This window comes from Neurospora tetraspora, assembly GCF_033439725.1.
Source record: "Neurospora tetraspora strain CBS 560.94 chromosome Unknown B0H65scaffold_8, whole genome shotgun sequence".
Lineage (NCBI taxonomy): Eukaryota > Fungi > Ascomycota > Sordariomycetes > Sordariales > Sordariaceae > Neurospora > Neurospora tetraspora.
Genome location: NW_026944390.1, coordinates 1,738,834 through 1,762,920, shown reverse-complemented (window position 1 = coordinate 1,762,920; position 24,087 = coordinate 1,738,834). Strand labels below are relative to the sequence as shown.

The 24,087-nt window shown below is 53.3% G+C and overlaps 5 protein-coding genes across 5 annotated transcripts; 4 read left to right on the top strand and 1 right to left on the bottom strand.

Annotated features, from left to right (window-relative positions):
• Window positions 1-3,673: 3,673 nt before the first annotated feature.
• Window positions 3,674-9,997, top strand: B0H65DRAFT_532998 (putative chitin synthase 6). The gene is made up of 3 exons (XM_062828971.1): window positions 3,674-4,470; window positions 4,533-8,231; window positions 8,291-9,997. The coding sequence occupies exons 1-3, from the start codon at window positions 4,172-4,174 to the stop codon at window positions 9,738-9,740; spliced, it is 5,448 nt and encodes a 1,815-aa protein (XP_062677739.1). The 5' UTR covers window positions 3,674-4,171; the 3' UTR covers window positions 9,741-9,997.
• A 450-nt stretch (window positions 9,998-10,447) lies between these two features.
• Window positions 10,448-12,902, bottom strand: B0H65DRAFT_512152 (branched-chain alpha-ketoacid dehydrogenase; the record flags this gene model as incomplete). Its single annotated transcript, XM_062828552.1, has 5 exons — window positions 10,448-11,603; window positions 11,675-11,866; window positions 12,560-12,646; window positions 12,712-12,821; window positions 12,888-12,902. 5 exons carry the CDS (start codon window positions 12,900-12,902, stop codon window positions 10,448-10,450), a joined length of 1,560 nt encoding a protein of 519 aa, XP_062677738.1.
• A 1,294-nt stretch (window positions 12,903-14,196) lies between these two features.
• Window positions 14,197-18,203, top strand: B0H65DRAFT_478427 (uncharacterized protein). The gene is made up of 4 exons (XM_062827483.1): window positions 14,197-14,362; window positions 14,424-14,494; window positions 14,556-17,150; window positions 17,207-18,203. The coding sequence occupies exons 1-4, from the start codon at window positions 14,284-14,286 to the stop codon at window positions 17,936-17,938; spliced, it is 3,477 nt and encodes a 1,158-aa protein (XP_062677737.1). The 5' UTR covers window positions 14,197-14,283; the 3' UTR covers window positions 17,939-18,203.
• Window positions 18,204-18,256: 53 nt separating this feature from the next.
• B0H65DRAFT_561100 (uncharacterized protein) lies at window positions 18,257-20,947 on the top strand. The gene is made up of 5 exons (XM_062830164.1): window positions 18,257-18,426; window positions 18,615-18,827; window positions 19,522-19,567; window positions 19,658-19,810; window positions 20,009-20,947. The coding sequence occupies exons 1-5, from the start codon at window positions 18,402-18,404 to the stop codon at window positions 20,658-20,660; spliced, it is 1,089 nt and encodes a 362-aa protein (XP_062677736.1). The 5' UTR covers window positions 18,257-18,401; the 3' UTR covers window positions 20,661-20,947.
• Window positions 20,948-21,880: 933 nt separating this feature from the next.
• Window positions 21,881-23,944, top strand: B0H65DRAFT_512149 (uncharacterized protein; the record flags this gene model as incomplete). Its single annotated transcript, XM_062828551.1, has 1 exon — window positions 21,881-23,944. One exon carries the CDS (start codon window positions 21,881-21,883, stop codon window positions 23,942-23,944), a length of 2,064 nt encoding a protein of 687 aa, XP_062677735.1.
• Between the last annotated feature and the right edge of the window lie 143 nt (window positions 23,945-24,087).

Here is a 24,087-nt window from a genome sequence, read left to right as displayed (position 1 = left end):
TTTTGATCATATAGACCACGACATATTTGCAACTTTGGCAGGACATACGGTCTGTGTTGTCTGTTGTCCTGACTCTTGGGACGAACTGGTGATCCTCTCCTAAAGCCCTGTCGAACGGTTCCAGAACCACGACGGTGTACCAGCCTAACCACCAACAGCGGTCGCCGCCCAGCTGGATTTTCTCTTATCCCGTCTTCAGGGGCACTCTGACCCAGCTTGGTATTCTTTGCTTGTTCTTTTCCCATTGGGGTCAGCAACCGGGAGCCCCCCGGAGCGGATGGACGCCTTATGACAGCATTGCTTTCGGAAATCGAGGGCCCATGCCCAAGCGGAATTAAGCATACGATAGTGTGTGCGCCTCTCTGGGGGATGGAAACACAGGAGTTGACATTGACATGCTTTGTCCTTTCAGCCGCCTATGCTGTTATTCGGCTGCTATGCTAATATCGAAGTTAGCTGCATTGTCTCACTCCCACTGGCTACTCTCCACTGCTGATGCCAAGGAAGGGGGCCATTCAATCTCTGTTTCTGAAAAAAGACGTCTGCCTCGGAAATTGACAAACGTATGTAGTCCGGACCACTGCAGGCCTCTTGGAACATTTTTCACGTCTTCTTTTCTTCTCAAGGGAGAGGGACACCTCCCGTTCTTTGTCAAATGGCTGATTGACTATTTGAAGATGTCGCGGATGACCATTGCTTGTCTTGTGAGGTGTCCCTGCAAGATCCGTGGGGTGGCGTGCCCTTGGGAATACGAGAGTTGGGGATATGGTGGGTGGATTTGGTGGCCTGCCCGGTGCTGGCTTGCCCGGTGCTGGCTTTGCGTTGCAAATTTCCTCGTATGAATTGGGGGTAGCGTACGGCACGTGCTAGGGGTACCACCTCGTAGGGTTTGTGCGCTGCACCGTCTGCCGGTGTGCCGTAGTCCCCGCCGGCGTAGTCGGTAGAGGTAGTATGACGCCTTTTTGAGTCTCGCTTTTTTGTTAGTGTCGAGCCTCGGAGATTGAGTGGACGATGCGGTGACCATTTTTCAGCTTTCAAATGCGATGGAAGACATAATTGATTTGGCTCGACATCTTTGCGAGGAATTGATGAATTGTTCGAGGAAGAACAGAAGGCGCGAAGAAGAATAGGTTTGGAGTTCCTCTTGCAGAGTTGCAGTGAGGGCAGGTGCCTAGGGCTGGATCCAGACAAAGACCCCACCATTACTGCAGGCAGCGTTCGGGCGCTTTTCCAGCGCGCGCTACAGGTGGGTGCCCGCCATCAGCAACAGGAAGGAGCGCGGTTGTCGCTTGCTCGGACCTGCCATCATCGCGCCTGCACAAACCTCCACCAAAATCTGCCTCTAAACATTTTAGTGTGCAGCGGTAGGACGGGTTCATCCTTCCTTTGATCCTGCCCCTGAATGCATTCCCGCTATGCTTGAAAGTCATGATGCACATGATGCTCAGACATTTCATGGGGCACATATGATGTACAGCAAGATTGCATACCTTATTATGTATATGGGACCCTTAGCTCCGTTGTGGCCATTCGTTGTGATTGAATCATTTACCGTGTGAATTCTGTTTGTTTGTAAATTCGAGGTTGTGATCTTCCACAGATCCCCATCAACCTAACCACCAAGGTGACTACCTAGGGCAGTGCATATGTTCTAGAGCATCGAAAATCTGGTGATGGCTTCACCTTCCCACACTTGGGCCCGAAGGCAACGTTAACACAGAGAGCCGTTGAAGCCGTCCAACAAAGTTTTTATGTTTCTTCTCCCACAGAGTCTGACAGTGCAACGCGGCGCAAGGCACAACCTTGGAAAGGGGTCGGCAAAAGGAGGACAAAAGACAACTAAAAAAAGAAACTATCCGGTTGGAGGTGGCACATGGAGTGTGGAGCAGCCCCCTTTGACATTTTCGCCGCATCTGCCTTGGCTGCCAAGCACGATATCCTCGATTATTCATCAAGACAGTCATTCAGTTTATCGGGGGCTTCTGTTCAATGTCACTCGAAGCGAGACGGACGGCGGGGCACGCAATTATACGTACCAAGGCAGCGGAACATTTCCATTAAGATCATGACAACAAGGTGGAAGTTTGTTGGAAGTTTCCATTCGTGATCTTTGTCCTCTCAGTCGGGGATGGATTGCCAAAGGTGGTTGTCGATGGTGTGAACTTCCAAGAGGTCGCCAGGAGGGGCCATGTTGCACACATTCGCGGACCGCTGCGTCGGGCGCTGAGGTGGTTGAACAAGGCGAACGGGACGGGAATGTTTGTAACATGTCGCTGAGTGTCCAGACAAGACACAGGATTACCCTCCAGCCCTTTTCGTGTTCAGACCTCCAAGGCCCAATGGAGATATCCGTACGTCCAGTAGTGTATGTAGCATGCAACATATAACGCGTGCTCGTGCTCGTGGTAAGGCGGCTGTGGATAAGGTTTCTTGAACTCTCCAGCCAGTCATGAACTTGGACCCTACTTTTAGACGTCAACTTGCACACGTCCCATTCCCAATGCGAGGTTCTCAGCTCTGCCTCTGCGTGTGCGTGAGGATGTGCACCATCATCCATCCACACACCATGACCGCAAATGGTGGGGGTATCGATATGGTGGAGCCAAGACTTCCAGTTGTTGTGAGGGCTCGTATTCGACCGTCATCCAGAATTCCGTGGCCATCCGGCACTCCGCCGAACGGACCAACGCAGTACGCCGTAAAGCGAACGGGAACCAAAAGGCGAGAATCTCATTTGAGCAGTCCTGGCAAAGACCCATCAACACGCATGGAGGCACTGCAACGATGAGTGCAACTTGAGTGCATCTTGTCCTTCAAAGCAGGCTTTTGGGGTTGATCAAGTCTGGCCATTTCATTCTTCAGATCCAATCATTGAGGCGAAAAATGGTCGCGGATCCTGGCATGAAAATCACTGGAAAAGGGAACGAATTCCCATGGCCGAGCATAAACAGGCCTGATATATCCGATACAACCAAACTGAAGCAGTGCACACAAAGGATAGGAGGATGTTTGAAATGCACACATGGACTGATGAAGCCAAGAACGAGAAGCTCATTGTGGTACAGCAGGAAGGCGGTCGGCAAAAGCGGGAATGGAGGCAACGAAGTTTAACAACCAAGATCGCATAATTGCATTTTTCAATACTGTCAAGCCCCCTTCCCCCTGGCTGACAGGGAACAATCTCGTTGGTAATTACGTTCCAGATCGGCCTACCCAAACCGGGTCCTGGGGTGATTGTCGCGGGCGCTCCGTACATCATGCGCATCCTGCATCCACTTGCGAGTGAATCGGGATTGGTGTATTTTCAAAGTGAGTGTTGTAAACCGCCGTACAGGCGCAAATGTGTGGTGATCTTTTTTTCAGGCTCCAGTAGCAATAAGCAGCGAAAATCCTGACCGTTCAGACCCGGCTTCAGACCGTTCCATTGGTGTGGTTCGAGCCGAACAAGCTGGAACTCTCTGCCCGCTCTTGCCTGAGTGCACTGCAGAGTCTCCAGTCTGCACTCCCGTCTGCACTGCCTGCCACTAGCCTGTGGGAATCATCGCTGTTTCCTTTCCACCAAAACTTCACTCCATCCACTCGCTGGGGTGTCGCTTCCTTGTCTCTCTTGTCTCTCCTGCCCATTCTCCCCCCCTTCGTTCGCCGCCTGCTGCTCCTGCTCCTGCTGCTGCTAGCTGACGGGCAGCTAATCTGCAATTTTCCCGATTTTTCGAATCTCCGTCGTTTCCTTTGCATTGATCCCAGGGACTCCTCCTTGACACTGTCGACTGACGTTGGCCGCCTTCACTCGCTTTGGTGGTTCTCTTCGTCCGATCTTTGCGCGATCAGTGTCGTCTCTCGTTTCGGTCCCATCTTCATCTAATAATATTATCCTACTACCACTACGACTACTACCTAAGCAGACGGTACCAAGAGAAGCGATTGAAGGACTTGGAGGAGGATATCGACTATCGAAACATCCACTACTCGTCAGGACAATAACCACACGCGACGCCTCAGTCGCAATTGCTCGGCGATCATCGCTTTCTATACACACACTTTGACCACCACCACTCGTTCGAATCGCTGTCCTTGTCGGTGAGGAAAGGCGTGGGCCAAGTCTACGCTCTTGTTCCCCCCAAGGGGCTCCCGGAATCCATCTGACACTTCGCCGTCATCCCAACAACACACCATGGCGAGCCGCATGTCAATGTATTCCATGGCCTCGGACGCCGGTATGGGCGGACGAGGTCCTGGTCAACAGCCATCCCAGCTCTCTACCACGACTCTTCTCAACTCCGTACACAACATCTACCTCTCTTCACAACCATACCGTCTGGACGCCGGCACAAGTCTTGTCGTCAACACATGGCTTACGGCCTCCCAAGCTGGCCCTGATGGTCACGTTGGTGGAACCGTTGATGGCGCTCTGGCTCTGAGGGCATGGGAGCATGCTCGTCGCCGTGCTGAGGATGGGTGTATCATTCTTGGGTATGTCTTTTGTTGTTTGACCTACACACTTTGTCTGATACTAACAGGTGAACGAATGCTAGATCGCTGCACAACTCGACTCCTTCGCTCTTGCGACCCTTCCTGTCCACTATTCCCCTCGAGATCCCTGCCTCGGTTTACAAAGCACTCGACGCTATCGAACCCTTCCTTCGCTGTGTAACCCCTTACAACCCCTCCACTCCGAGACAGACCGGCTTGGCCGTCACCTTGACACTCAACCTTACAGGCAACCTTACTGCCGCCTCGCTTTCGCTTACACAAGGTGGTATCGACACCGACAAGGGCTTATTGGGTGTCCCCTCTGAGGCTGGATACAGGGCCTTTGATGTCTTTTACTACCTGCTCACCACGGCCTCTACCCCTGCCGAAAGAGAGTTCCTTGGGCTCAAGGCCGCGTCTCAATACAGCCTTCTCGCCAGGTCCGGCACTTACGATCCTCCATCCTATCTTCCTACCGCCGATGATGGTGCCGCTGCCGACGATTTCAGGTCTGCCCTCAAGGACATCGGTATCAAGGGCTCTTCCCACCGCAACTTCATCTCCATCTTGGCCGGCCTCCTCAAGCTCGGCAACACACTCGATTACAATGTTGACCAAGAAGTTTTGGAGGAAATCTGCGAGGATGTTGGTGGACTCCTTGGTATCGAACCCGAAATCCTTGCCAGGCAACTCAGCACTGATGACCGGGCGACCTTGATCGGAGGACTCTATGAGGCTTTGGTCGATTGGGTTATCAAGAAGGCCAACGATGCTATTGCCGTGCAGATGGGCAGATCCCGGAATGGCGATGACTCTAGCGACGGTGCCTCCCGGAGTGGTGCGCCCACTTCCAACGAGGACAGTGGCGATACTGTCTGCCTCACTGTCCTCGAGATTCCCGACCAAAACTTGGGCAAGGCTATTGCCATGCGGGGCATCTTCGACGACACTCAGGGTATCAACTCCGAAATGAAGGCTGACGGCGTCGAGGTGGTTCCCATTTCAAGCTCGGTTGTGCGGGAAATGCAGAGTGCCGTAGCAGAGTGTGGTCCTGATCTAGGTATTATGGTTGGCTCGGTTGGCCGGGAAAGACAACGCCTGATTGAGAAGCGCGAGGATATCTTGGAAAAGATTGCCTTCTCATCAGAAGATGAGGGTTTCCTAAGGAAGCTCTTGTTCCCGGTCCCCACCGAGGGTATCAACCTCGGCCGCACTGGCCGTGTGGATGTTGCGGATCTTTTGAACCGCAGTCGCGCTTGGTATCACCTCTGCATCCACCCCACAGACGACTCACCATCTAGCCTGGCTGCCCTTCCTGCTGTCAACTCAGCCTGGTCAGCTGGAGCTGTTTCTCGCCAGCTCCGCACCTGGAGGCTGTCCGAGTGGGCCAACAGACGTAATAAGCACATTGACTACACGGCCGATTTTGATCACCATGAATTTACTCAGCGGTATCGGCCTCTGGGCTGTATGGATGGCCGTGACGGTATCGAGAGCTGGGTCTTGGAGCGGGGCTGGAGCAACGGCGAGGTTGCTGTGGGCAACGAGAGAGTATGGATGAGGGAGAGCGCGTGGTGGGAAGCCGAAAGTATGTTGGATCTGAAGCCCATGGAAGCTGAGAGGCTCAACAGCATGCGTAACTTGATGCCCCCAGGCACCATGGGCTCGGGCTATTCTCACAACGGAAGCGGCTTCTTCCCGCCTCAGCCATATGCTGACAATATGCGCTCTCCCTTTGCCGATGGAACCTCCAACGGGAGCTACGATCACCTCGCCCTTGGTGGTAATCTTAGCCAAAACAACCTCAACCCGAGCCCAGTGCGTGCTGCTTCCATCGCTCCTACCAACATGACCGCCATGCGCAACGGTGACTACGGTCTTGGTTCCAAGGGCGACCAATACAAGGGACAGGTCTTCTACAACGCCGAAGGCCAGATTGTTTCGGAATTAGACGCTGACCTTGCCGAGGGCAAGAAGATTGAGGAGCGGCCTATTTCCTTCCAAAGGAAAATCTGGGTCTTTACTGTTTGGGCTCTGACGTGGTGGATTCCGTCCCCATTACTCAAGTTCGTTGGTCGGATGAAGCGACCTGATGTGCGTATGGCATGGCGTGAGAAGTTTGTTCTCTGCTTCTTTATCGTTCTCCTCAACGCCATCGTCGTTTTCTGGATTATCTTCTTCGGTCGTATTCTTTGCCCCAATTTCGACAAAGCCTGGACTTCGCAAGAAATTCTGAATCATCAGGGAGAGGATGACTTCTGGGTCAGCATCCACGGCAAGGTTTACGACATCACCAAATTCTGGAGATTGCAGCACAGCGACAACAACATTGACACCACGTCGGATGTAATGATGCCGCTTGCTGGCCAAGACCTCTCCGATTACTTTGTCCCGCCTCTCTACATTTCCTGCCCTGGCCTCGGCATCGCGGATGATATCACGTTGCAATTCAACACTACCCCTGAATTCATTGTGGCCCAGCACATTTCCGGCCCTACGCAGCCTAATATTCGGAGCAAGCTCTCTGAAAGATACTGGTATACCCAGACGTTCTTGCCCGCCATCAAGGAGTACTACCATGGCGACGTGGTCTGGGAAGCTAAGAAGATCAAGCAGGAAGGTGAAGACTGGAATCACCAGTGGTTCATCTACGAGGATCTCATCTACGACTTGACCGATTACATGTACACCGCCAAGCGTATGAACAACGATGCTAGATGGGCATTCCTCGACCCCCAGGTCTCCAACCTCGTCCAGAACAACCCCGGTCAGGACTTGACCGACCAGATTAACAACCTGATCGATCGCGTCAGCAGCAACCAGACTCAGTATGAGAGTGTTATGAACAGTCTTAACTGTGTTAAGAACACGTGGTACATCGGCAAGCCCGATTTCCGTTATTCGGCCAGGTGTCAAGTCAACAACTACATCTTGCTTGCATTTACCATTGTTGTCTGCGCTATCATCGTGGTCAAGTTCGTGTCAGCTCTTCAATTCGGATCTAAGAGACGCCCCGCTCCCCAGGACAAGTTCGTCATCTGCCAGGTGCCCGCTTATACCGAAGGCGAAGACTCGCTGAGGAAAGCCCTGGACTCTTTGACAGCCCTCCAGTACGACAACAAGCGGAAGCTTATCTTTGTCATTTGCGACGGTGTCATCGTCGGTGCTGGCAACGACCGTCCTACTCCCAAGATCGTCCTCGATATTCTCGGTGTTGACCCCAAGGTTGACCCACCTGCTTTGTCCTTCAAGTCCGTCGGTACTGGAGCCGAACAGCTCAACTACGGCAAGGTCTACTCTGGATTGTATGAATTCGAAGGAAACGTGGTACCTTATATCGTGGTTGTCAAGGTCGGCAAGGAGTCTGAGCAGTCCAAGACGAAGCCCGGTAACCGTGGTAAGCGTGACTCGCAGATTCTGCTCATGAGCTTCCTCAACCGCGTCCATCACCGTGCTCCCATGAACCCCTTGGAACTGGAAATCTTCCACCAGATCAACAACATCATTGGTGTGGACCCCGAGCTTTACGAATACCTCCTCATGGTCGATGCCGATACCAGCGTTCGGGAAGATTCTCTCAACCGCCTGGTGGCTGCCTGCGCCAATAACGCCAAGATTGCCGGTATTTGCGGTGAAACCAGCTTGCAGAATGAGGAACGTTCGTGGTGGACTATGATCCAGGTTTACGAGTACTACATTTCTCATCACTTGGCGAAGGCTTTCGAGTCTCTTTTTGGCAGCGTTACCTGTTTGCCCGGTTGGTAAGTTTGGTTGTCCCTTTGCTCACTGATTGTTGTAGACGATACTGACAATCCGATAGTTTCACCATGTACCGCTTGCGTACTGTTGACAAGGGAAAGCCGCTCATTATCTCGGACGACATTATCCGCGAGTACAGCGATTGCATTGTTGACACGCTCCACAAGAAGAACCTGCTCTCGCTTGGTGAGGATCGTTTCCTCACCACGCTCATGACCAAACACTTCCCGTACATGTCTTACAAGTTCATTCCCGATGCCTACTGCCAAACGGCCGCCCCCGATACTTGGAGCGTTCTGCTGTCTCAGCGTCGTCGTTGGATTAACTCGACCATCCACAACTTGGCCGAATTGATGTGGCTCGAGGAAATGTGTGGTTTCTGTTTCTTCTCGATGCGCATTGTCGTCTTCATCGATCTCTTCGGTACCATCATTCTTCCCGCCACTTGCGTCTACATCGTTTATCTCATTTACACGGCCGCTTCCCACTCTGGACAGTTCCCTCTGCTTTCGATCATCATGATTGCGGCTGTGTACGGTCTCCAGGCGCTTATCTTCATCCTCAAGCGTCAATGGCAGCACGTGGGCTGGATGATCATCTACATCCTGGCCTTCCCCATCTACTCCTTCATTCTGCCCATCTACTCTTTCTGGCATCAGGATGATTTCGCCTGGGGTAATACCCGCGTTGTCATTGGTGAAACCGGTAAGAAGCAAGTTGTTGCTGTCGACGAGGAGGGCTTTGACCCCCGTGCCATTCCTCTCCAGCGCTGGGACGACTACGCCCTGGCCAACAACCTCCCCGGTCGTCGCGGTGGCCCTCTTGAGAAGGGTATGGATGAGCACCTGGGCGGTATGTACGAGGAGACGTATGAGGTCGATGACATGAAGTCCGTCTACTCTTCGGTCCGCCAGCCGTCCGTTCTTACTGGGTTCGGCGGTCGCGGTGCCGGAGCTTACATGCCCCCTCACAGCCCTGGCCTCGGTCCCAACGGCGGCGGTAGCGGCGCCATGACCCGTGCCAGCACCTTCGTCGGCGCCTCCCCCTTCACCGAGCAGAACCGCCAGAGCATGGCCTCGATGGGCGGCACCATGGTCGAGATGCAGCGCCGCGCCAGCCCGTACCAGGACTACCCTGGCGGTCATAGCCGCGGCCCCAGCCAGAACGCTATGCGCTCCATGACCAACACCCCTCCCGCTCTCGGCCCCGGCGGCATGGTCAACCCCCGTCTGTCCACGGCCACGGGCATGAGCCTCGGTATTCCCGGACACCGTCCCGGCATGAGCCACTCGGAAAGTTTGGGGTCGATTGACTTCCAGCGCAGCACTCCTGGCCCCGACGACCACATGATCATCGAGGCCATCCAGGGCGTGCTTCGCGAGGTTGATTTGGATACGGTGACGAAGAAGCAGGTGCGGGCGCTGGTGGAGCAGCGGTTGCAGACGGAGTTGGTGGGTGAGAGGAGGACGTTTATGGACAGGCAGATTGATAATGAGTTGGCGAACATGTGAAACATCTGATCTGATTCATGTCATAACATGTAATGGATGGGATTATCTGATTGGGTATTGACTAACTGATTGGATGGATTGGACGGATGTCTTTTTGATTTGGTCGAACGTTTTGTTGGTTGTTGGTGGTTGAGGCAAAAAACTATTAATGGACATAGTAGCATAGACACTATCTTTTTTGGATATTTCGTTTTTGGCTTTTGAGTTTTTGTTTTTGGATAGTTATAGCATATCATAGCAATGTATTTTTGCACTACACTCAGACGTACGCATGAGAAGTGATGCTGAATGTCTATTTGTATGTCAACGGTTGATGTTTAGTTGGCGTTATAGCTGTTGAATATATCTGCCATTTAATATGCAACCCCTACTCTTAAGGAAAGGCATGATGAGAAGTATGAATCCAGATGTAAATGTAAATGTTGAGTGCAAAAAGAAAGCAACATCGAACCGAGTTTCAACACGTCCATCTAATTTTGATTTGCCTTGACCATAAGCAGGAATGAACGACATATATGTATGGTCTGAAGAACTTGACTCGTTGAAGTCATGTACTACCTATGGACGGACCTCTTTAAATCTCCTACCCAAATACTAGTATACTCATAACCGGCACTTGACATGATATCTATAACAGCGTACCGGCCGACCGACCGACCGACCGACTGACTTGACTGACCGAACCGGATATAGTAAGTAAGCATCAATCAATACTCAATCTTGCCCACCCCCTTCAACCTCAGATACACATCCGTCCCCCATCCATACAAACTCTGCACCGCAATCCCTCCCCCAAAGTACTCAGCATACGCCCTACTCAACGGCAATCCATACCCCAGTCCAGCAATCGTGCTCCCGCCCACCCCGGTAGTCGAAATCAACCCCATGGCCTCCTCCCCCCACGCCCCTGGCGGCTCATCATCGTCCGCCTCGTTAAACGTCGTAAACGAGTACCCCCAGATATGCGGCAACACCGCCGGGTTGATCCCGCCCCCTCTATCCCTGATCCTAATCGTCACGCCGGGGGCATGATCATGTAGGGGGATGATCCCATGCGCTTTCGAGTTCTTGGTAGGGCAATCCGAGTAAACCCCGGGAGTGGCCGCGCTAGCGGCACTACTAGCCGGCTCGGGCGCAATCGTTACTACAACCGGCTCGCGGCTCATGCCGTTCTCCACCGTCGCCCTGAACGCGTTTTTGAGCAGTTCCGTGACGATGTACTCGAGGTGCATGGGCACAAACGCGAACGTGGCGTCCGGCTCGCCGTCTACCACCCATTCGGGGCGCACGCCGTAGTTGAGCTCGCAGATGTCGGCGACGAAGCCGCCGCACGAGTCGATCACGCTTGCGGGCCGGAGGGCGGTGTCGATCACGCCGATGTACGACGGGTGCGTCTCGGGCTCCGGGCAGGGCGTGGGCGAGGCTTCCGGGTCGAAGTGCGGCGTCGAGCTGTAGTGCAGGGCTATGTGCTGCTCGGCTACCAGCCGCGTGCCGATGCGCGCGCGCAGGTGTTCGTCCAGGAAGCGGGTGACTTCCCTCGGGGAGATGTACTTGCGGCATTCGATGAAGCCCTTGGCCAGGATGGGGATGGTGTCGGTGTGGGTTTGAACGAGCTCGGCGAGGACTTGGGTGAATTTGATCTCGTCGTCGAGAGAGCTGATGGTCTTGCCTTGCCAGGGGAGCAAGGTCGAGAGCGAGTGCTGGTAGTTGTTGTAGATGCGCGAGATGTTGGGGTTGGAGACGACGATGTAGGGCAGGTTGCGCAGGGCTTGGATGCGGTGGGCGAGGCGGATGGGGAGGAGGGAGAGGGTGAAGCGGGCGGAGGAGAGGAGGGCTTCGGCGGAGAGAGGGGGGCGGCCGTGTCTGGGAGAACGATGCCATTGTTAGTTCGATGCTTCTACAGATGAGGAAGAGAAAGGGAATTGTTTGTTTACTTGACGAGATCGGCCAGACTCAGCTGGTGTAGAGGCTGGCTAGCCAGCCATGGGACTTTGTCCTCTAGCTCATGGCGACTGCTGAGCGGGCGGTCGTAATGGGGTCTCTCCTTGTTTTGTTGAAGGATGGAATACAGTCTCGGGTAGTTTGAGCTCAAGGAGGCCTTGAGAGGGCTTGGGAACCTCGACGGCCTCACGATGAATTTCATGTCGGCATGTTGTTATGCGGTAGCGGGTTTCAATGGCAAGGTTTCTGTTACGAGACTGAATTTGGAGACTTTTTGGTGCAAGTAGTCTAGGGTCCGGTCCGGTCGAGGTCCGGTGGAGAGTGTAGTGTGCTCAGCGCCGCGACGGGATGACATAGCAGTTACTGCTGAAACAGGGTTATCGTGGTCCAATCGATACACTAAGCGATAAGGGGCTGCCCAGGCCGCTTGGAGCACCTTGAGGGCTGGGCTGCTTTGGCTGCTTCCCGTTCTGTCTCATGTCGGTTCCTCTTTCCTCCAGCTCGAAGCATCGCATGTTCGGACTTGGGTAATTGAATACAGTCAAACGATTTGAGTTAAAGTTGGATATCTTTCTTTGAATTCATAACAATCATCAAATGGCCGCCTCTATCTGAATGGAAATGCACAGCCGGTTTCAGTAGAGAGTGTCACTGAAACGACAGCGAAGCCGGCATGTAAGCCCCCTGTCGCTGTCTAGGTAACCTCTCGCTGTTACCCCGCGATTGGTGCCCCGCATGAGATCCATCACCAGATCATGCCTCTCTCTGTCGTCTCATCCCATGTCCTTCCCGTTCTACTTGTAATATCATGATTCCCAATGTTGTCCTTGACGCCTAATGCTTCAAACATGTTGTTGAAATCGGATGTGCTCCTTTACTGGGTCCTGACCTCCTGGTCGGCCTCGACTCCCTTGACGTGCTCATGGGTCTCGAGGCTGTGGATAGTGTTCTCGGGATAGATGGCCCTGTAGTTGAGAAGAGTGTGTCAGCTCTTGTGTCTAACACTGAGTACGGAGGAGGTATGTCTTACTGGAAGGCCTTGATGAGGGTGTACTCGTGACCGATCTTGCCGCCCTGCTTCTTGACGTCCTCCTTGGTCTTGGCGATCTCGTCATTGGTAGCGGTATCCTTGAGGGTAACCTGTCATGGTGGATGGGTTAGTAAGAATGGTATTTGTTAACAGGCGAGGTAAACTGGTGGGCCTACAATGTAAGAAGGCATGTTTGCGGTAATGAGGGGGTTGTGTGGTGAGAAAGTTGGTGTTGCTGTTTGGAAATAGAGAAACTGAGTATAGTGTTTTGTCGTGAACCTGGAGAGCCGGTGCTGTCTCTGGAGGAGGGGACGATGGAGCATCTTATACGTGATCGAGAGCCAGGTACAAGTGGACTCGAACTACAGATGCACATGCGCCAGATAAGCGACAATCATGCTAGATTGTCTTACTGCCATCCCGTCAGGAGCCACAAGTGACGCGGCACCAGGGAATCATCAGCATCCTCTGGAGCGGATGATACGTCATATCCACTTGGACCAGCGACAGCCTGCCGCAGGGTCGTTTGTGACTTGTGACACTCTTTTGGTTGCCAGGCGTGGGGACGACAGAGACAATCCTCCATCTCAGCGCCCAACGGTCCAACCTCGCAAACGACTGAGGAAAGCGGAATTCAGAACACCAACGAGCGCTTAGGCGCGGGCTGAGACACTATTCTCGCGGAGAACCCGATCCAGTCATCTACCGACCATCTCACTGCTCAAAGCCTTGGATGTTACCTGCCTCTTGTAACTCTGAGTCTATACGCCATACCCTCCTGAAATCACCCTCCTTTCTACGACAATTACGTATGTAACCCTCGTAATGGTGTGTTGTGCAAGATGGGATCGGATGCCATGGCTGTTTCGGGGCCCATCCGGTATTCCTCGGCCGACGCCGTAGGTTATGGAGGGTTTGCCAGCCGGACTCGTTTTGTCACGGAGTCTTAACTTTCAACAACTGTTTGTTGAGAGACTCGAAACATGAGTGGATTCGGAATGGGATGTCAACATTGACGCAAGAGCGGTCCCTGAACAATCCAATGTATGAGGAGTCTCCACCAGTGAGAAGGTTGGCAGTTATGGTCATGCTTGAGACAGCAAAGACATCTCAACCAATTGAGCCGATATCTTCGTATAAGTCTCACGAATATTTACTCCGAAGAGAGAACTTGGACAGTTGATTGGAGATGTAAGATGTGACTATACGTTAGTTCCAGAGTCGAAAGCGCTTCTCAACCTTCGGTTCGTCTGTTGTTGAAGGTTCCAAGACTTCAGGGTCAGGACTGCCTGTCAGGGTCTCGAACTCCCCGCATGCCACAACTGCTCAAGTCCCGCTCCGGGGCGGTGCTGCCGGGGATCGCCTGCCGGGAAGCGGCCCCACCAAGTCTCTTATCGCTTATCGATAAGACCCTTGGCGTACTATCAGAAAATCGACCACCCGAAAATTTCTGGAGCGTTTGGCAGTTGAATTGGAAGCGAGTCCCGTCGCATTTCCACCTGCACCTGCCATCGCGACCGCGTATCCATCCATACTGAACTTGCAAAAAGTTCACGGACACCAGCCGTAATCATGGCCGACGTCCAAGCCCACAAACCCCATCGGGCTTCCAAGAAGTCCAAGGAGAAGGGGGGCTCCAAGCATACAGGTGGTATGTTTGTCCAATTGTTTCTTTTCTTATCGTTGCTATTCAAAACTGACTGTCCCTGCAGAAAAGAACCCCAAGGCCTTTGCCTTCGCCAACCCCGGTAAGCTTGCCAGACAAGCCGCCAGATCTCACGATGTAAGCAGACAGTGATCAATCCATCCTTCCATGACTATCGCTAACTGGTGTTCTCCAACAGATCAAAGAGAAGCGTCTTCACGTCCCCGCCGTCGACCGTGTCCCCGATGAACCGCCCCCGAGACTCGTTGCCATCGTTGGCCCCCCCGGTGTAGGAAAGACCACCCTCCTCAAGTCCTTCATTAGACGATATGCAAAGGAAACCATCCAGGATCCCGTGGGACCTATCACGGTCGTCACGTCCAAGAAGCAGAGATTGACCTTCATCGAATGCGCCAACGAACTCGAGGCCATGGTCGACATCGCAAAGGTCGCCGACATTGTCCTCCTGATGATTGATGGAAACTTCGGATTCGAGATGGAGACTATGGAGTTCCTTAACGTCCTCGCCGCCACTGGTATGCCCGGAAACGTCTTCGGCATTCTCACCCATCTCGACTTGTTCAGGAAACCACAGGCACTGAAGGACGCCAAGAAGAGGTTGAAGCACAGACTTTGGAGCGAACTCTACCAGGGCGCCCACCTTTTCTACCTTTCCGGTGTCCTCAACGGCCGTTACCCCGATCGCGAAATCCACAACCTCTCCCGCTTCTTGTCCGTCATGAAGAACCCTCGCCCGCTCGTTTGGCGCAACTCCCACCCTTACACCGTCATCGACAACTACCGCGACGTCACCCACCCCACCCAGATCGAAGAAGACGAGAAATGCGACCGAACGATCGAGCTCTCCGGTTACCTCCGTGGTACGAACTTCTCCGCCGACGGTCAAAGGGTGCATATTGCTGGCTTGGGCGACTTCACAATCAAAGAGATGGAGCAATTGCCGGATCCTTGCCCGACACCCGCTATGGAACAAGCCTTGGCCAAGGCCAGTGGCAAGACCGGCAGGAGGCGACTCGATGAAAAGGAAAAGAAGCTCTGGGCGCCCATGGCCGACCGCAGCGGCTTGAAGATTACCGGCGACCACATTGTGATTACCAGGGAGAACGGCTTCACATTCGACAAGGATGCTGTGGGTGTCGAGCGCGGTGAAGGAGAACAGCTTATCATCGACCTGCAGAACGAGAGGCGTCTCCTCGGTCAGACGGACGAGGGTGTCAAGCTGTTCGCGAGTGGACAAAAGATCAACCAGCTCCCTGCCGAGGACGAGGATGTCGGAAACACTGGCCGCAAGAGCCGAAGAACCGCCAGACTTGCCGATGGCGAGAGTGGTGAACCTCCCGAAGACGAGGGCTTCGAGAGCGGAGAGGAGGATGAGGAGGAGGACGGTTCCGATGTCGAGTCTGAGTTCAACGAGATGAAGCTGGGCAAGATGTTCAGGAAACAGGTCGACGACGACCAAGAAGACGACGTTGCCTTTGCCGACAGTGACTCCGACCTCGGTTCGATATCCGGCGACGAAGACCAAGGATCCGACTTCGACGACGAGGAGGATGACGAGGAGGATCCTGAGCTCAAGTGGAAGGACAACATGATGGAGCGCGCAAGTCAACTACACGGAAGGAGGAAACCTTTCCGTGCTGTCGACCTGGCGAGATACATGTACGACGAGTCGATGGCTCCCACGGAAGCCATCAAGAAATGGGCGGGTCAAGATGAAGAGGAGGATATTGAGGAGGATATCGAAGAGGACGACGAAGCCTTCTTCAGGAGGACTGGCAAGGAGGACAAGGAGGACTCTTGGGAGGATCGCATGATTCCCAAGTTCGACTACGAACAACTAGAGGCCAAGTGGTCCGACAAGGACGCTGTCGAGGCTCTCCGAAACAAGTTCGCCACCGCCAACCTACTTGACGAGGATGATGGTGAGGGCGAAGATGGTTCGGATTTCGAGGGTCTTGATGACGAAGACGAGGACGACGAAGGTGACGGTGCTTTCGAGGATCTCGAGACAGGGGAGAAGCACGGCGCCGACGACGAGAATGGAGAAGAGGAGGAAGAAGAGGAGCAGCCAGCAGAAAGCCTAGAAGCCGAGCGTGAGAAGAACGCTCGCCGAAAGGAGGAGCTCAAGCTTCGCTTCGAAGAGGAAGATCGTGAAGGTTTCAAGAACGACAAAGCGATCGCCAGGCGAGAAGGTGGCAACGATGAGGAGTTTGGAGAGGACGACTGGTATGATGCTCAGAAGGCCATGATCCAGAAGCAGCTCGACATCAACAAGGCAGAATACGAGAACCTTGATGAAAGCCAAAGGATCGCTGTCGAAGGCTACAAGGCCGGCAAGTACGCCAGGATGGTCATCGAGGGTGTCCCAGCAGAGTTCGTCAAGAACTTTAGGCCACGGACGCCGATCGTTGTTGGAGGTCTCTCGGCCACGGAGGACAGGTTCGGCTTTGTACAAGTCAGAATCAAGAAGCACCGTTGGCACAAGAAGATTCTCAAGACGGGAGATCCCCTCATCTTCTCCCTCGGTTGGCGCCGATTCCAGTCCCTTCCCATCTACTCCATCTCTGATTCTCGTACGAGAAACAGAATGTTGAAGTACACCCCAGAGCACATGCACTGTTTCGGTACCTTCTATGGCCCCCTGTGTGCCCCCAACACTGGTTTCACATGCTTCCAGTCCTTCTCTTCCGCCAACCCCGGATTCCGTATCGCGGCTACCGGTACAGTATTGAGCGTAGACGAGTCGACCGAGATCGTCAAGAAGCTCAAGCTGGTATGTTGATTCCTGCCTGTTGTAATTGATGTTTTAGATGCTAACAACTTGTCCAGACTGGTACACCATACAAGATTTTCAAGAACACGGCCTTCATCAAGGACATGTTCAATTCGGCGCTGGAAATCGCCAAGTTCGAGGGTGCCTCCATCAAGACCGTCTCCGGCATCCGCGGTCAGATCAAGCGCGCCCTTGCCAAGCCCGACGGCCACTTCCGTGCCACCTTCGAGGACAAGATCCTGCTCAGCGACATTGTCTTCTTGCGCGCGTGGTACCCCATCAAGCCGCACCGCTTCTACAACCCGGCCACCAACCTGGTCGGCTGGCAGAGCATGCGTCTCACGGGCGAGGTCCGCCGCGACCAGGACATCGCCACGCCGCTCGACAAGAACTCGCAGTACCGCAAGATCGAGCGCGAGACTCGTCGGTTCAACCCTCTCCGTGTGCCGCGTGCCCTCGCGGCCGAGCTGCCCTTCAAGTCGCAGATCATCCAGACCAAGAAGCAGAAGAAGGAGACGTACATGCAGAAGCGCGCGGTCGTCGTCCGCGGCGAGGAGAAGAAGGCGCGCGATCTCATGCAGAAGCTCACGACCATCCGCAAGGAGGTGGTGGAGAAGCGCAAGGCCAAGAAGGCGGAGCAGCGCGAGAAGTACACGAAGAGGCTGGAAGATGCCGAGGAGCGGATCCTGAGCAAGGAGAAGAAGGAGAAGAAGGCGTATTGGGAGAGGGAGGGTAAGAAGCGTGGCCCTAGCGGCGATCAGGGTGGTGGTGGTAAGAGGAGGAGGTAAATGTTTGTAAGGGGAAAATAATTGTGTGTTCGTTTTTGTCACCATCGTCATCATCACCTGGGTTTACTTTTGGGAGTACTACTACTACTGTATATAGAGACGCATTCACATCCATCTATTCATACCCGGGAAAGAAATTGTTTCCTTTTTGTTAGCACGAGCGAAAAGCATTGGTTGAGATATTTCGCTGGTGGTCCTAAAAGTACTTGCTTGTGTTTAGGGGCTGGTTGCATTGTAGCGGAAATTGTTAGTGCATACTTGCCACTTGCCTTGCTTCTGCGGATTGCTCGGTTCGGTTCCACTGTTCACGACAACCTCGTTTCGTTTCAAACAGGGCAGCGACACTCGCTCACCCCTGTTTCCTTACCTATCATCTATCTGCCCTATTCGAGTACTCACTCTTTTTTTTTTCTTCGGTCATCCTCGGAACACAGCACGATTTACTCAAGCGATTACAAACAAGATGCTCCTCAACCTACAAACAACCCGTCAACCCCCCCTCCACCACATCTCCTCATCACTTCCCCGAGTCCTCCTTCCCCTAGCCACCAAACGTCTCCTATCCTACACTCACCACATCCACGACCGTTCAACCTCACCACCACCCGCAAACCCCTTTCAACCCCATCACCTCCATTCACATTCCCAAACTCACAAAAGCGATCCCTCCACCTAGCACCCCCCTTCCTCCACGACACCTACACCCCGCGCTACATCTTACTCTCCGAACCGGACTGCGCAAAGAAGCGATCGCAAGCGTATGCTCACCTGGCCAAATGCAACTTGTGTCCGAGAAAATGTGGAGTGAATAGACTCGAGGGGAAAACGGGCTGGTGTTTGATTGGGGAGAGGGCCAAGGTTAATGTTATTGCGCCGCATTTTGGGGAAGGTGAGTAGTTTTTCTCTCTATTTTTGCTGGGTTTTCATGCTGGGGAAAAGGGGGAAGGGGCCAAGGGGGGTTGTGAAACTGCCTACATGACGCTGTTTGGGATTATTTCTGTGATCTTGGAAGTTGTTGTTGAGGCGGGGAGAGAGGTTTGGATGTTTGATGACGTTTGATGTTTGGGTATGTATCAGGTTCAGTTCTGGAGGATCTGGATGCGGATGCGGATGCGGATGAGGAATGAATGAATGGATGGATGGGATGGGGTTTGGAGTCTGGAGTTTGGCCCCAGAAGCAGAAAGGACGAGTTTGGTCATTCAGTCCGTTTCGAATTGTTTCTTGAACTCTTATCATACTGTGGCGGCGGCAAGGGCAGGTTTTCATGCGGGTGATTGGCAGGGGAACGAAGGAACGGAAGTCGGAAGGGGGTCATAACCGCAAGGGAGAGAAGATGGCGGTTCGGAGGGTATATGAAAGAGGAAGGATTGATGAATATCATTGGGTGGGGAGTTCCCGTGACGAAGGCGATGATGAAAGAAGGGGTTCCTTCTTCTTCCAAGTTCGATCAGAAGAAAGAAGAAGCCGGCAGAGTGGTGGCTTTTTTGGTGGCTTGTTTTCTCTCAGCATCGTCATGTAAGGGACGGGAAAATCGATTGAAGTCTAGGTTATTGACAGAGGTTTTTTTTGTGTGTGATCACAGAGCCATGCATTCAAGGTCATCATGGGAGTGGTTCGGTTTTCTTCAGGTGCGTATACTCTCACTCAATGGCTTGTGGACAGTGTAATTGATGGGAAGTTAAGACGAAATGCTAACGAGTTTGTCGTGAGAAAAAAAGCATGTGCAACCTCCGATGCGTCTTCTGCCAAAACCACGACATCTCTCATCAGCGTAACGGCATGGATTTGACCCCCGAAGAGCTAGGTGACTGGTACATCAAGCTGCAAGAAGTCGGGAATGTGCACAACATCAACCTTGTTACCCCTGAACAGTTGAGTCCATTCATGTCCATTCACCTTACCTCCAGTCCCGCCCCCAGCATTAACCCCAGATTTTTGGCCGGCTGATCTCGTATCTACCTACTACCGGTCGACCATCTCATCCCGCCCCAAGATAAGCGGCACGGCAAATATCCATACAAAGACAAAAGAACAAAAAAGAAGACTGACCTCTTTCACTACCCACACAGCGTCGTCCCCCAAGTAGCCCTCTCCATCCTCCACGCGCGCTCCCTCGGCCACCGCATCCCCATAATCTACAACACCTCCTCCTACGACTCCTTGGAGTCCCTAGCTTTGCTCGACGGGCTGATAGACATCTACCTGCCCGACTTCAAAGTCTGGGAACCGTCCACCTCCAAGCGGCTGCTCAAGGCCGATGACTACGCCGCCACGGCTCGGGAGTCCATCAAGGCTATGCACGCGCAGGTGGGGGACCTGTGTTTTACGGGGGACGGCATCGCCAAGAGCGGGGTGTTGGTTAGACATCTGGTCATGCCTGGCCTCGAAGAGGAAGGGGCAAAGATTATGAGGTGGTTGGCCGAGGAGGTGAGTAGGGATATGTTTGTGAATATTATGGAGCAGTATAGGCCAAGTGCGTATGTGGGGAAGGAGAGGACTAGAGGTAGGAGGAAGGAGGAGGTGAATGGAGAAGCGGCGGCGGCTGGTGAAGGTGAAGAAGGAAGAGGAGAGGAGAAAGAGAAGAAGAAGGAAGAAAGACGGTATGCCGAGATCAATCGGGCTGTGAAGGGGGAGGAGGTGGAGAGTGTTAGGAAGGCGGCTGAGAGAGCTGGGTTGTGGAGGTTTTGTGATCCGCCTAGGCATGATGGGTTCAACATCTAGACTACTAGACTGGACTTACTAATGTTTCTTGGTATTCTCCTTTTGAAGCGCCGGTGACGACTGCTGCGTGGGGTAGTGTGGCGTATAAGATGGTGAGTTCGTGGGGAGGTGGGGGTCATGGAAGGTCCAGTCTTGAGCTTGCTATTCTCTGTTGTTTCCCTTCTAGAATTGTCTTACTTGCACGTGGATGGTGGTTGTCAAGAAACATTCTTCGGCTCCGAACTGGAAACTTCCGGGGTCCGGAGTTGAAGATCGCCTCTCCGAGAAATTTGAATTAGGGAATCAGGGCCGAGCAAACATAAAGCCGCGACTCCTCAGGTGTCAAGCCTCACAGTGCCTCGCTGGTCTGATTCTGCTTGATGGTCTGAGACGGTGTTTGTCTGATAAGGTCCTGACCAAGGACTCCAGTACTCAAGGCAATTGGCCTCTCGGGTATTTTTCCCGATTGGGGTTCAACCGTCATCCAGTTCCCTTTCTTTGGGCACGTCAAGCCACCGCACGAGGTGTGAGTGTGTGTGTTTTCTTTGTTTACCTTCGAACCCTAACCTCGTTCCGAAAAAGGGGGCTTGCTCTAGTTTATACCTAGCCGAGCGAGAGAAAAAAGCCAAGGCCTACGCCACTCACTCCCCCCTATCTTCTTTCAAGGGTAACACCACCAAGGGCTTGCCTGACCCGGCAAGCAAAAACGCCCCCCTTGTCCAAGGGAGAACTAAGAAACCTAGGATGTGTATGATGAGTCGGGAATTGTTCCAAGAACGCCCAGGTGAGTCGCCCACTGTGATGGAGGGGCGGCTTTGTCAAGCAACACGCGGGTCTGGAAGCCACGAGGTTCGACGGCAAAGCCGGGCTAGACCTCCAGGCTTGGCGGCTTCCGGTGCCGAAGTGATGGGTGGGATGGCCATAATGAAATCATTACCGAGACGGATTCCAATCGAGTGAGGAGGGAAAAGGCTGAATGAGATGAGCGCTTAAGGCAAGCCATGAAATTCTTGGCTTTGATATATGTCCACCTCAAGGAAGCCTGTCTCATGACCATCGAGGGGTCAAGCTGGCTGAGGAGCTTTGCTGGAGTTGATATCCATAAACTTCGATCAGTTCCTGGAGAAAGTCGCACAAGATCGTTCCGTCCGTTACTCACTCCCTCGTCCCCTTTCTTCAATCTATTATTGATCTGTCTGTCCACGGTGTTTCGTCCATACCCCCATTCCTTGTCATACAACATGCCGTCTTCAGTCAACACCAGCCATGGAGGACTAGCAACCCTAGTAAACGGAAGATCATCAAGCCCAACCATGTCGACGACCACCACTCTTTCACCACCAAGCCCAGTCATGGGAGGAGGAGGAGGAGGAAAACATCACCACCACCCAAGCATAATTTCACCTGACGCAATGGCAGACGTGAAGTCCAAGATCAAGAAGCTCGCTAGCGAGCTAAAGCAGCAGCAGCAAAAGCAACAGCAGCGATGTCGTCAGCAGTCAAGCAACAACAACAACAACACTCGTCCAATCCTCCCATATTTGAACACCGATAGCATCACCACCACCAAGACAACCCTGAGCAGACCTGTCCTATCCCCCTTCTCCCGAGCCAAAAGCCACCAGCTCCAGCAACATCAACAACACATCCGCCACCCATCCACACCCGGACCTGGACCTGGACCTGGTCCCGTCATCCCAATTCCAGGCCTCGAACCCACCTCCCGCTCCCTCTCCGACCTCCACAACGAGCGCTCCTACCTCTTGCATAACTTGCAAACCCAAGGCGAGCGAGCCACGCGTTTGTATCAGCGGTATGCCCATCTTGAGGCTAAGAAGGAGGCTTTGAAGAAAGAGGCCTCTGTCTCTGCTGCTGCTGCTTCCACCTCTCCTTCAGACGAAAACAACAACAATAACACTACTACCGGCTCAACATCAGCACCCCCAGCTTCAGTCAGCAGCAAAAAGAAAAAGATCAAAAAGGACCTCTCCCTCCTCCGCAGCCGGATCGCCGAGTCTACGCAGCAGGAACAGCTGATCATGTTGAGGCTGGGCGAGATCCATGTGGAGTTGGTGAATAGGGGGAGGTGGGTTATGACGCATCAGCATCAGCATCAGCATCAGCAGCAGCAGCACCAGCAGCAGCAACATCAGGCCCTGATTTACTCGCCTATGTCTGCTGTTGTCGAAGGGCAGGGGCAGGGGCAGGGGTATTTTGGCCATCATCATCAGTGGCATCAGCAGCAGCAAAACCATGGTGGTGGTATCCCGGCTACCCCTTCTTCGTTGGGTGCTGATTCGTACTCGAATTCATCACCTGTGGGAGGGGATGATTACCTTTACACCCCCTCCTCCGTCTTGAGCCCATTATCTCCCTCGTTCGTTCCAAGTGGTGGGGGAGTTAGCTTTTTTGAGGATATTTGGACTCGACCATCATCCCATCAATCGCAAGACCACCACTCTACTACCTCTCCGGAGGAAACAACCCATGATCACCACCACTTGGCCCCTGCCCCCGAACGGGAACAGGAACAGGAACAGGAACAGGAACAGGAACAACACCACGCAGCGGCCGAAGGAGAAGAAGAAGAAGAAGACGACCAAACCCCCAAACCCAAACCCAAACCTTCTCTCTTCCAAGACCTAAACCTCCCTCTAGACTCCCCAGCAGTCCCTCTCTCGGCAGTTACTCCCAAATTCACCAGCACCAGCAGCACCGTCAGCACCTCCACCCTCCCTTCGCTACCCTCCGAACACCTCGCAACCCCCATCACCCCCAGCAGGATCCCATGGGATGAATACCCTTCCGACTCGGAAGATGACGAGTCTTTTGAGAGCTTTGATGGGAGTAGTTTTACGCCTATTGGTGTGACTAATACCAATCCACTGACTTGTATTAATCCTTTGATTAATGGCTCGGCCTCGGGCTCGGGCTCGGGCTCGGGCTCAGGATCTGGTGTGATGGTTTCTGAACCGGAGGAAGAGGAAGACGAGGAAGAAGAAGAGGAAGAAGAAGAAGAAGAAGAAGAAGAAGAAGAAGAAGAAGAAGAAGCTGAAGGAAGTGAAGGAAGTGACGACTCCGCCTCCGAACCAGGGGATTTGCTTTCCGAGCAGCAAAGAAGGACGGCTTCGTTCTCACGGGGTGGGGAGGAGGGGGAGGGAGGTGATGGTTGGAGAAGGCTGAGTATGCCTAGCTTGAAGAATCTGTGGCCTGCTGCGCTTGCGGCTATTGGTGTTCAGGGGTTGGGAGAGGAGGGGGAGGAGGAAGAGGAGGTGCCGGAGATGAGGCTTGATACTGTGATTTAGGCCGCTGTTTCTGATTCTTTTGGTTCGGGGTTTTCGATGGGCTCTTTCTTGCATTCTATGGTGGACATTTGCAGCGGAGTTTATAGTGACACTGGCGGAAATTTTATCATCAGCTGTGAAAGAGAACAATTACCTCTATAGGC

Coding starts and splice junctions, on each gene's coding strand:
- B0H65DRAFT_532998 (XM_062828971.1), top strand. CDS start 4,172: ATGGCGAGCCGCATGTCAATGTATTCCATGGCCTCGGACGCCGGTATG. Junction 4,471..4,532: donor GATGGGTGTATCATTCTTGG/GTATGTCTTTTG, acceptor AACGAATGCTAG/ATCGCTGCACAACTCGACTC. Junction 8,232..8,290: donor GTTACCTGTTTGCCCGGTTG/GTAAGTTTGGTT, acceptor ACAATCCGATAG/TTTCACCATGTACCGCTTGC.
- B0H65DRAFT_478427 (XM_062827483.1), top strand. CDS start 14,284: ATGGCCGACGTCCAAGCCCACAAACCCCATCGGGCTTCCAAGAAGTCC. Junction 14,495..14,555: donor AAGCCGCCAGATCTCACGAT/GTAAGCAGACAG, acceptor GTTCTCCAACAG/ATCAAAGAGAAGCGTCTTCA. Junction 17,151..17,206: donor TCGTCAAGAAGCTCAAGCTG/GTATGTTGATTC, acceptor CAACTTGTCCAG/ACTGGTACACCATACAAGAT.
- B0H65DRAFT_561100 (XM_062830164.1), top strand. CDS start 18,402: ATGCTCCTCAACCTACAAACAACCC. Junction 18,427..18,614: donor CCTCAACCTACAAACAACCC/GTCAACCCCCCC, acceptor CCCTCCACCTAG/CACCCCCCTTCCTCCACGAC. Junction 18,828..19,521: donor TGCGCCGCATTTTGGGGAAG/GTGAGTAGTTTT, acceptor GTGTGATCACAG/AGCCATGCATTCAAGGTCAT.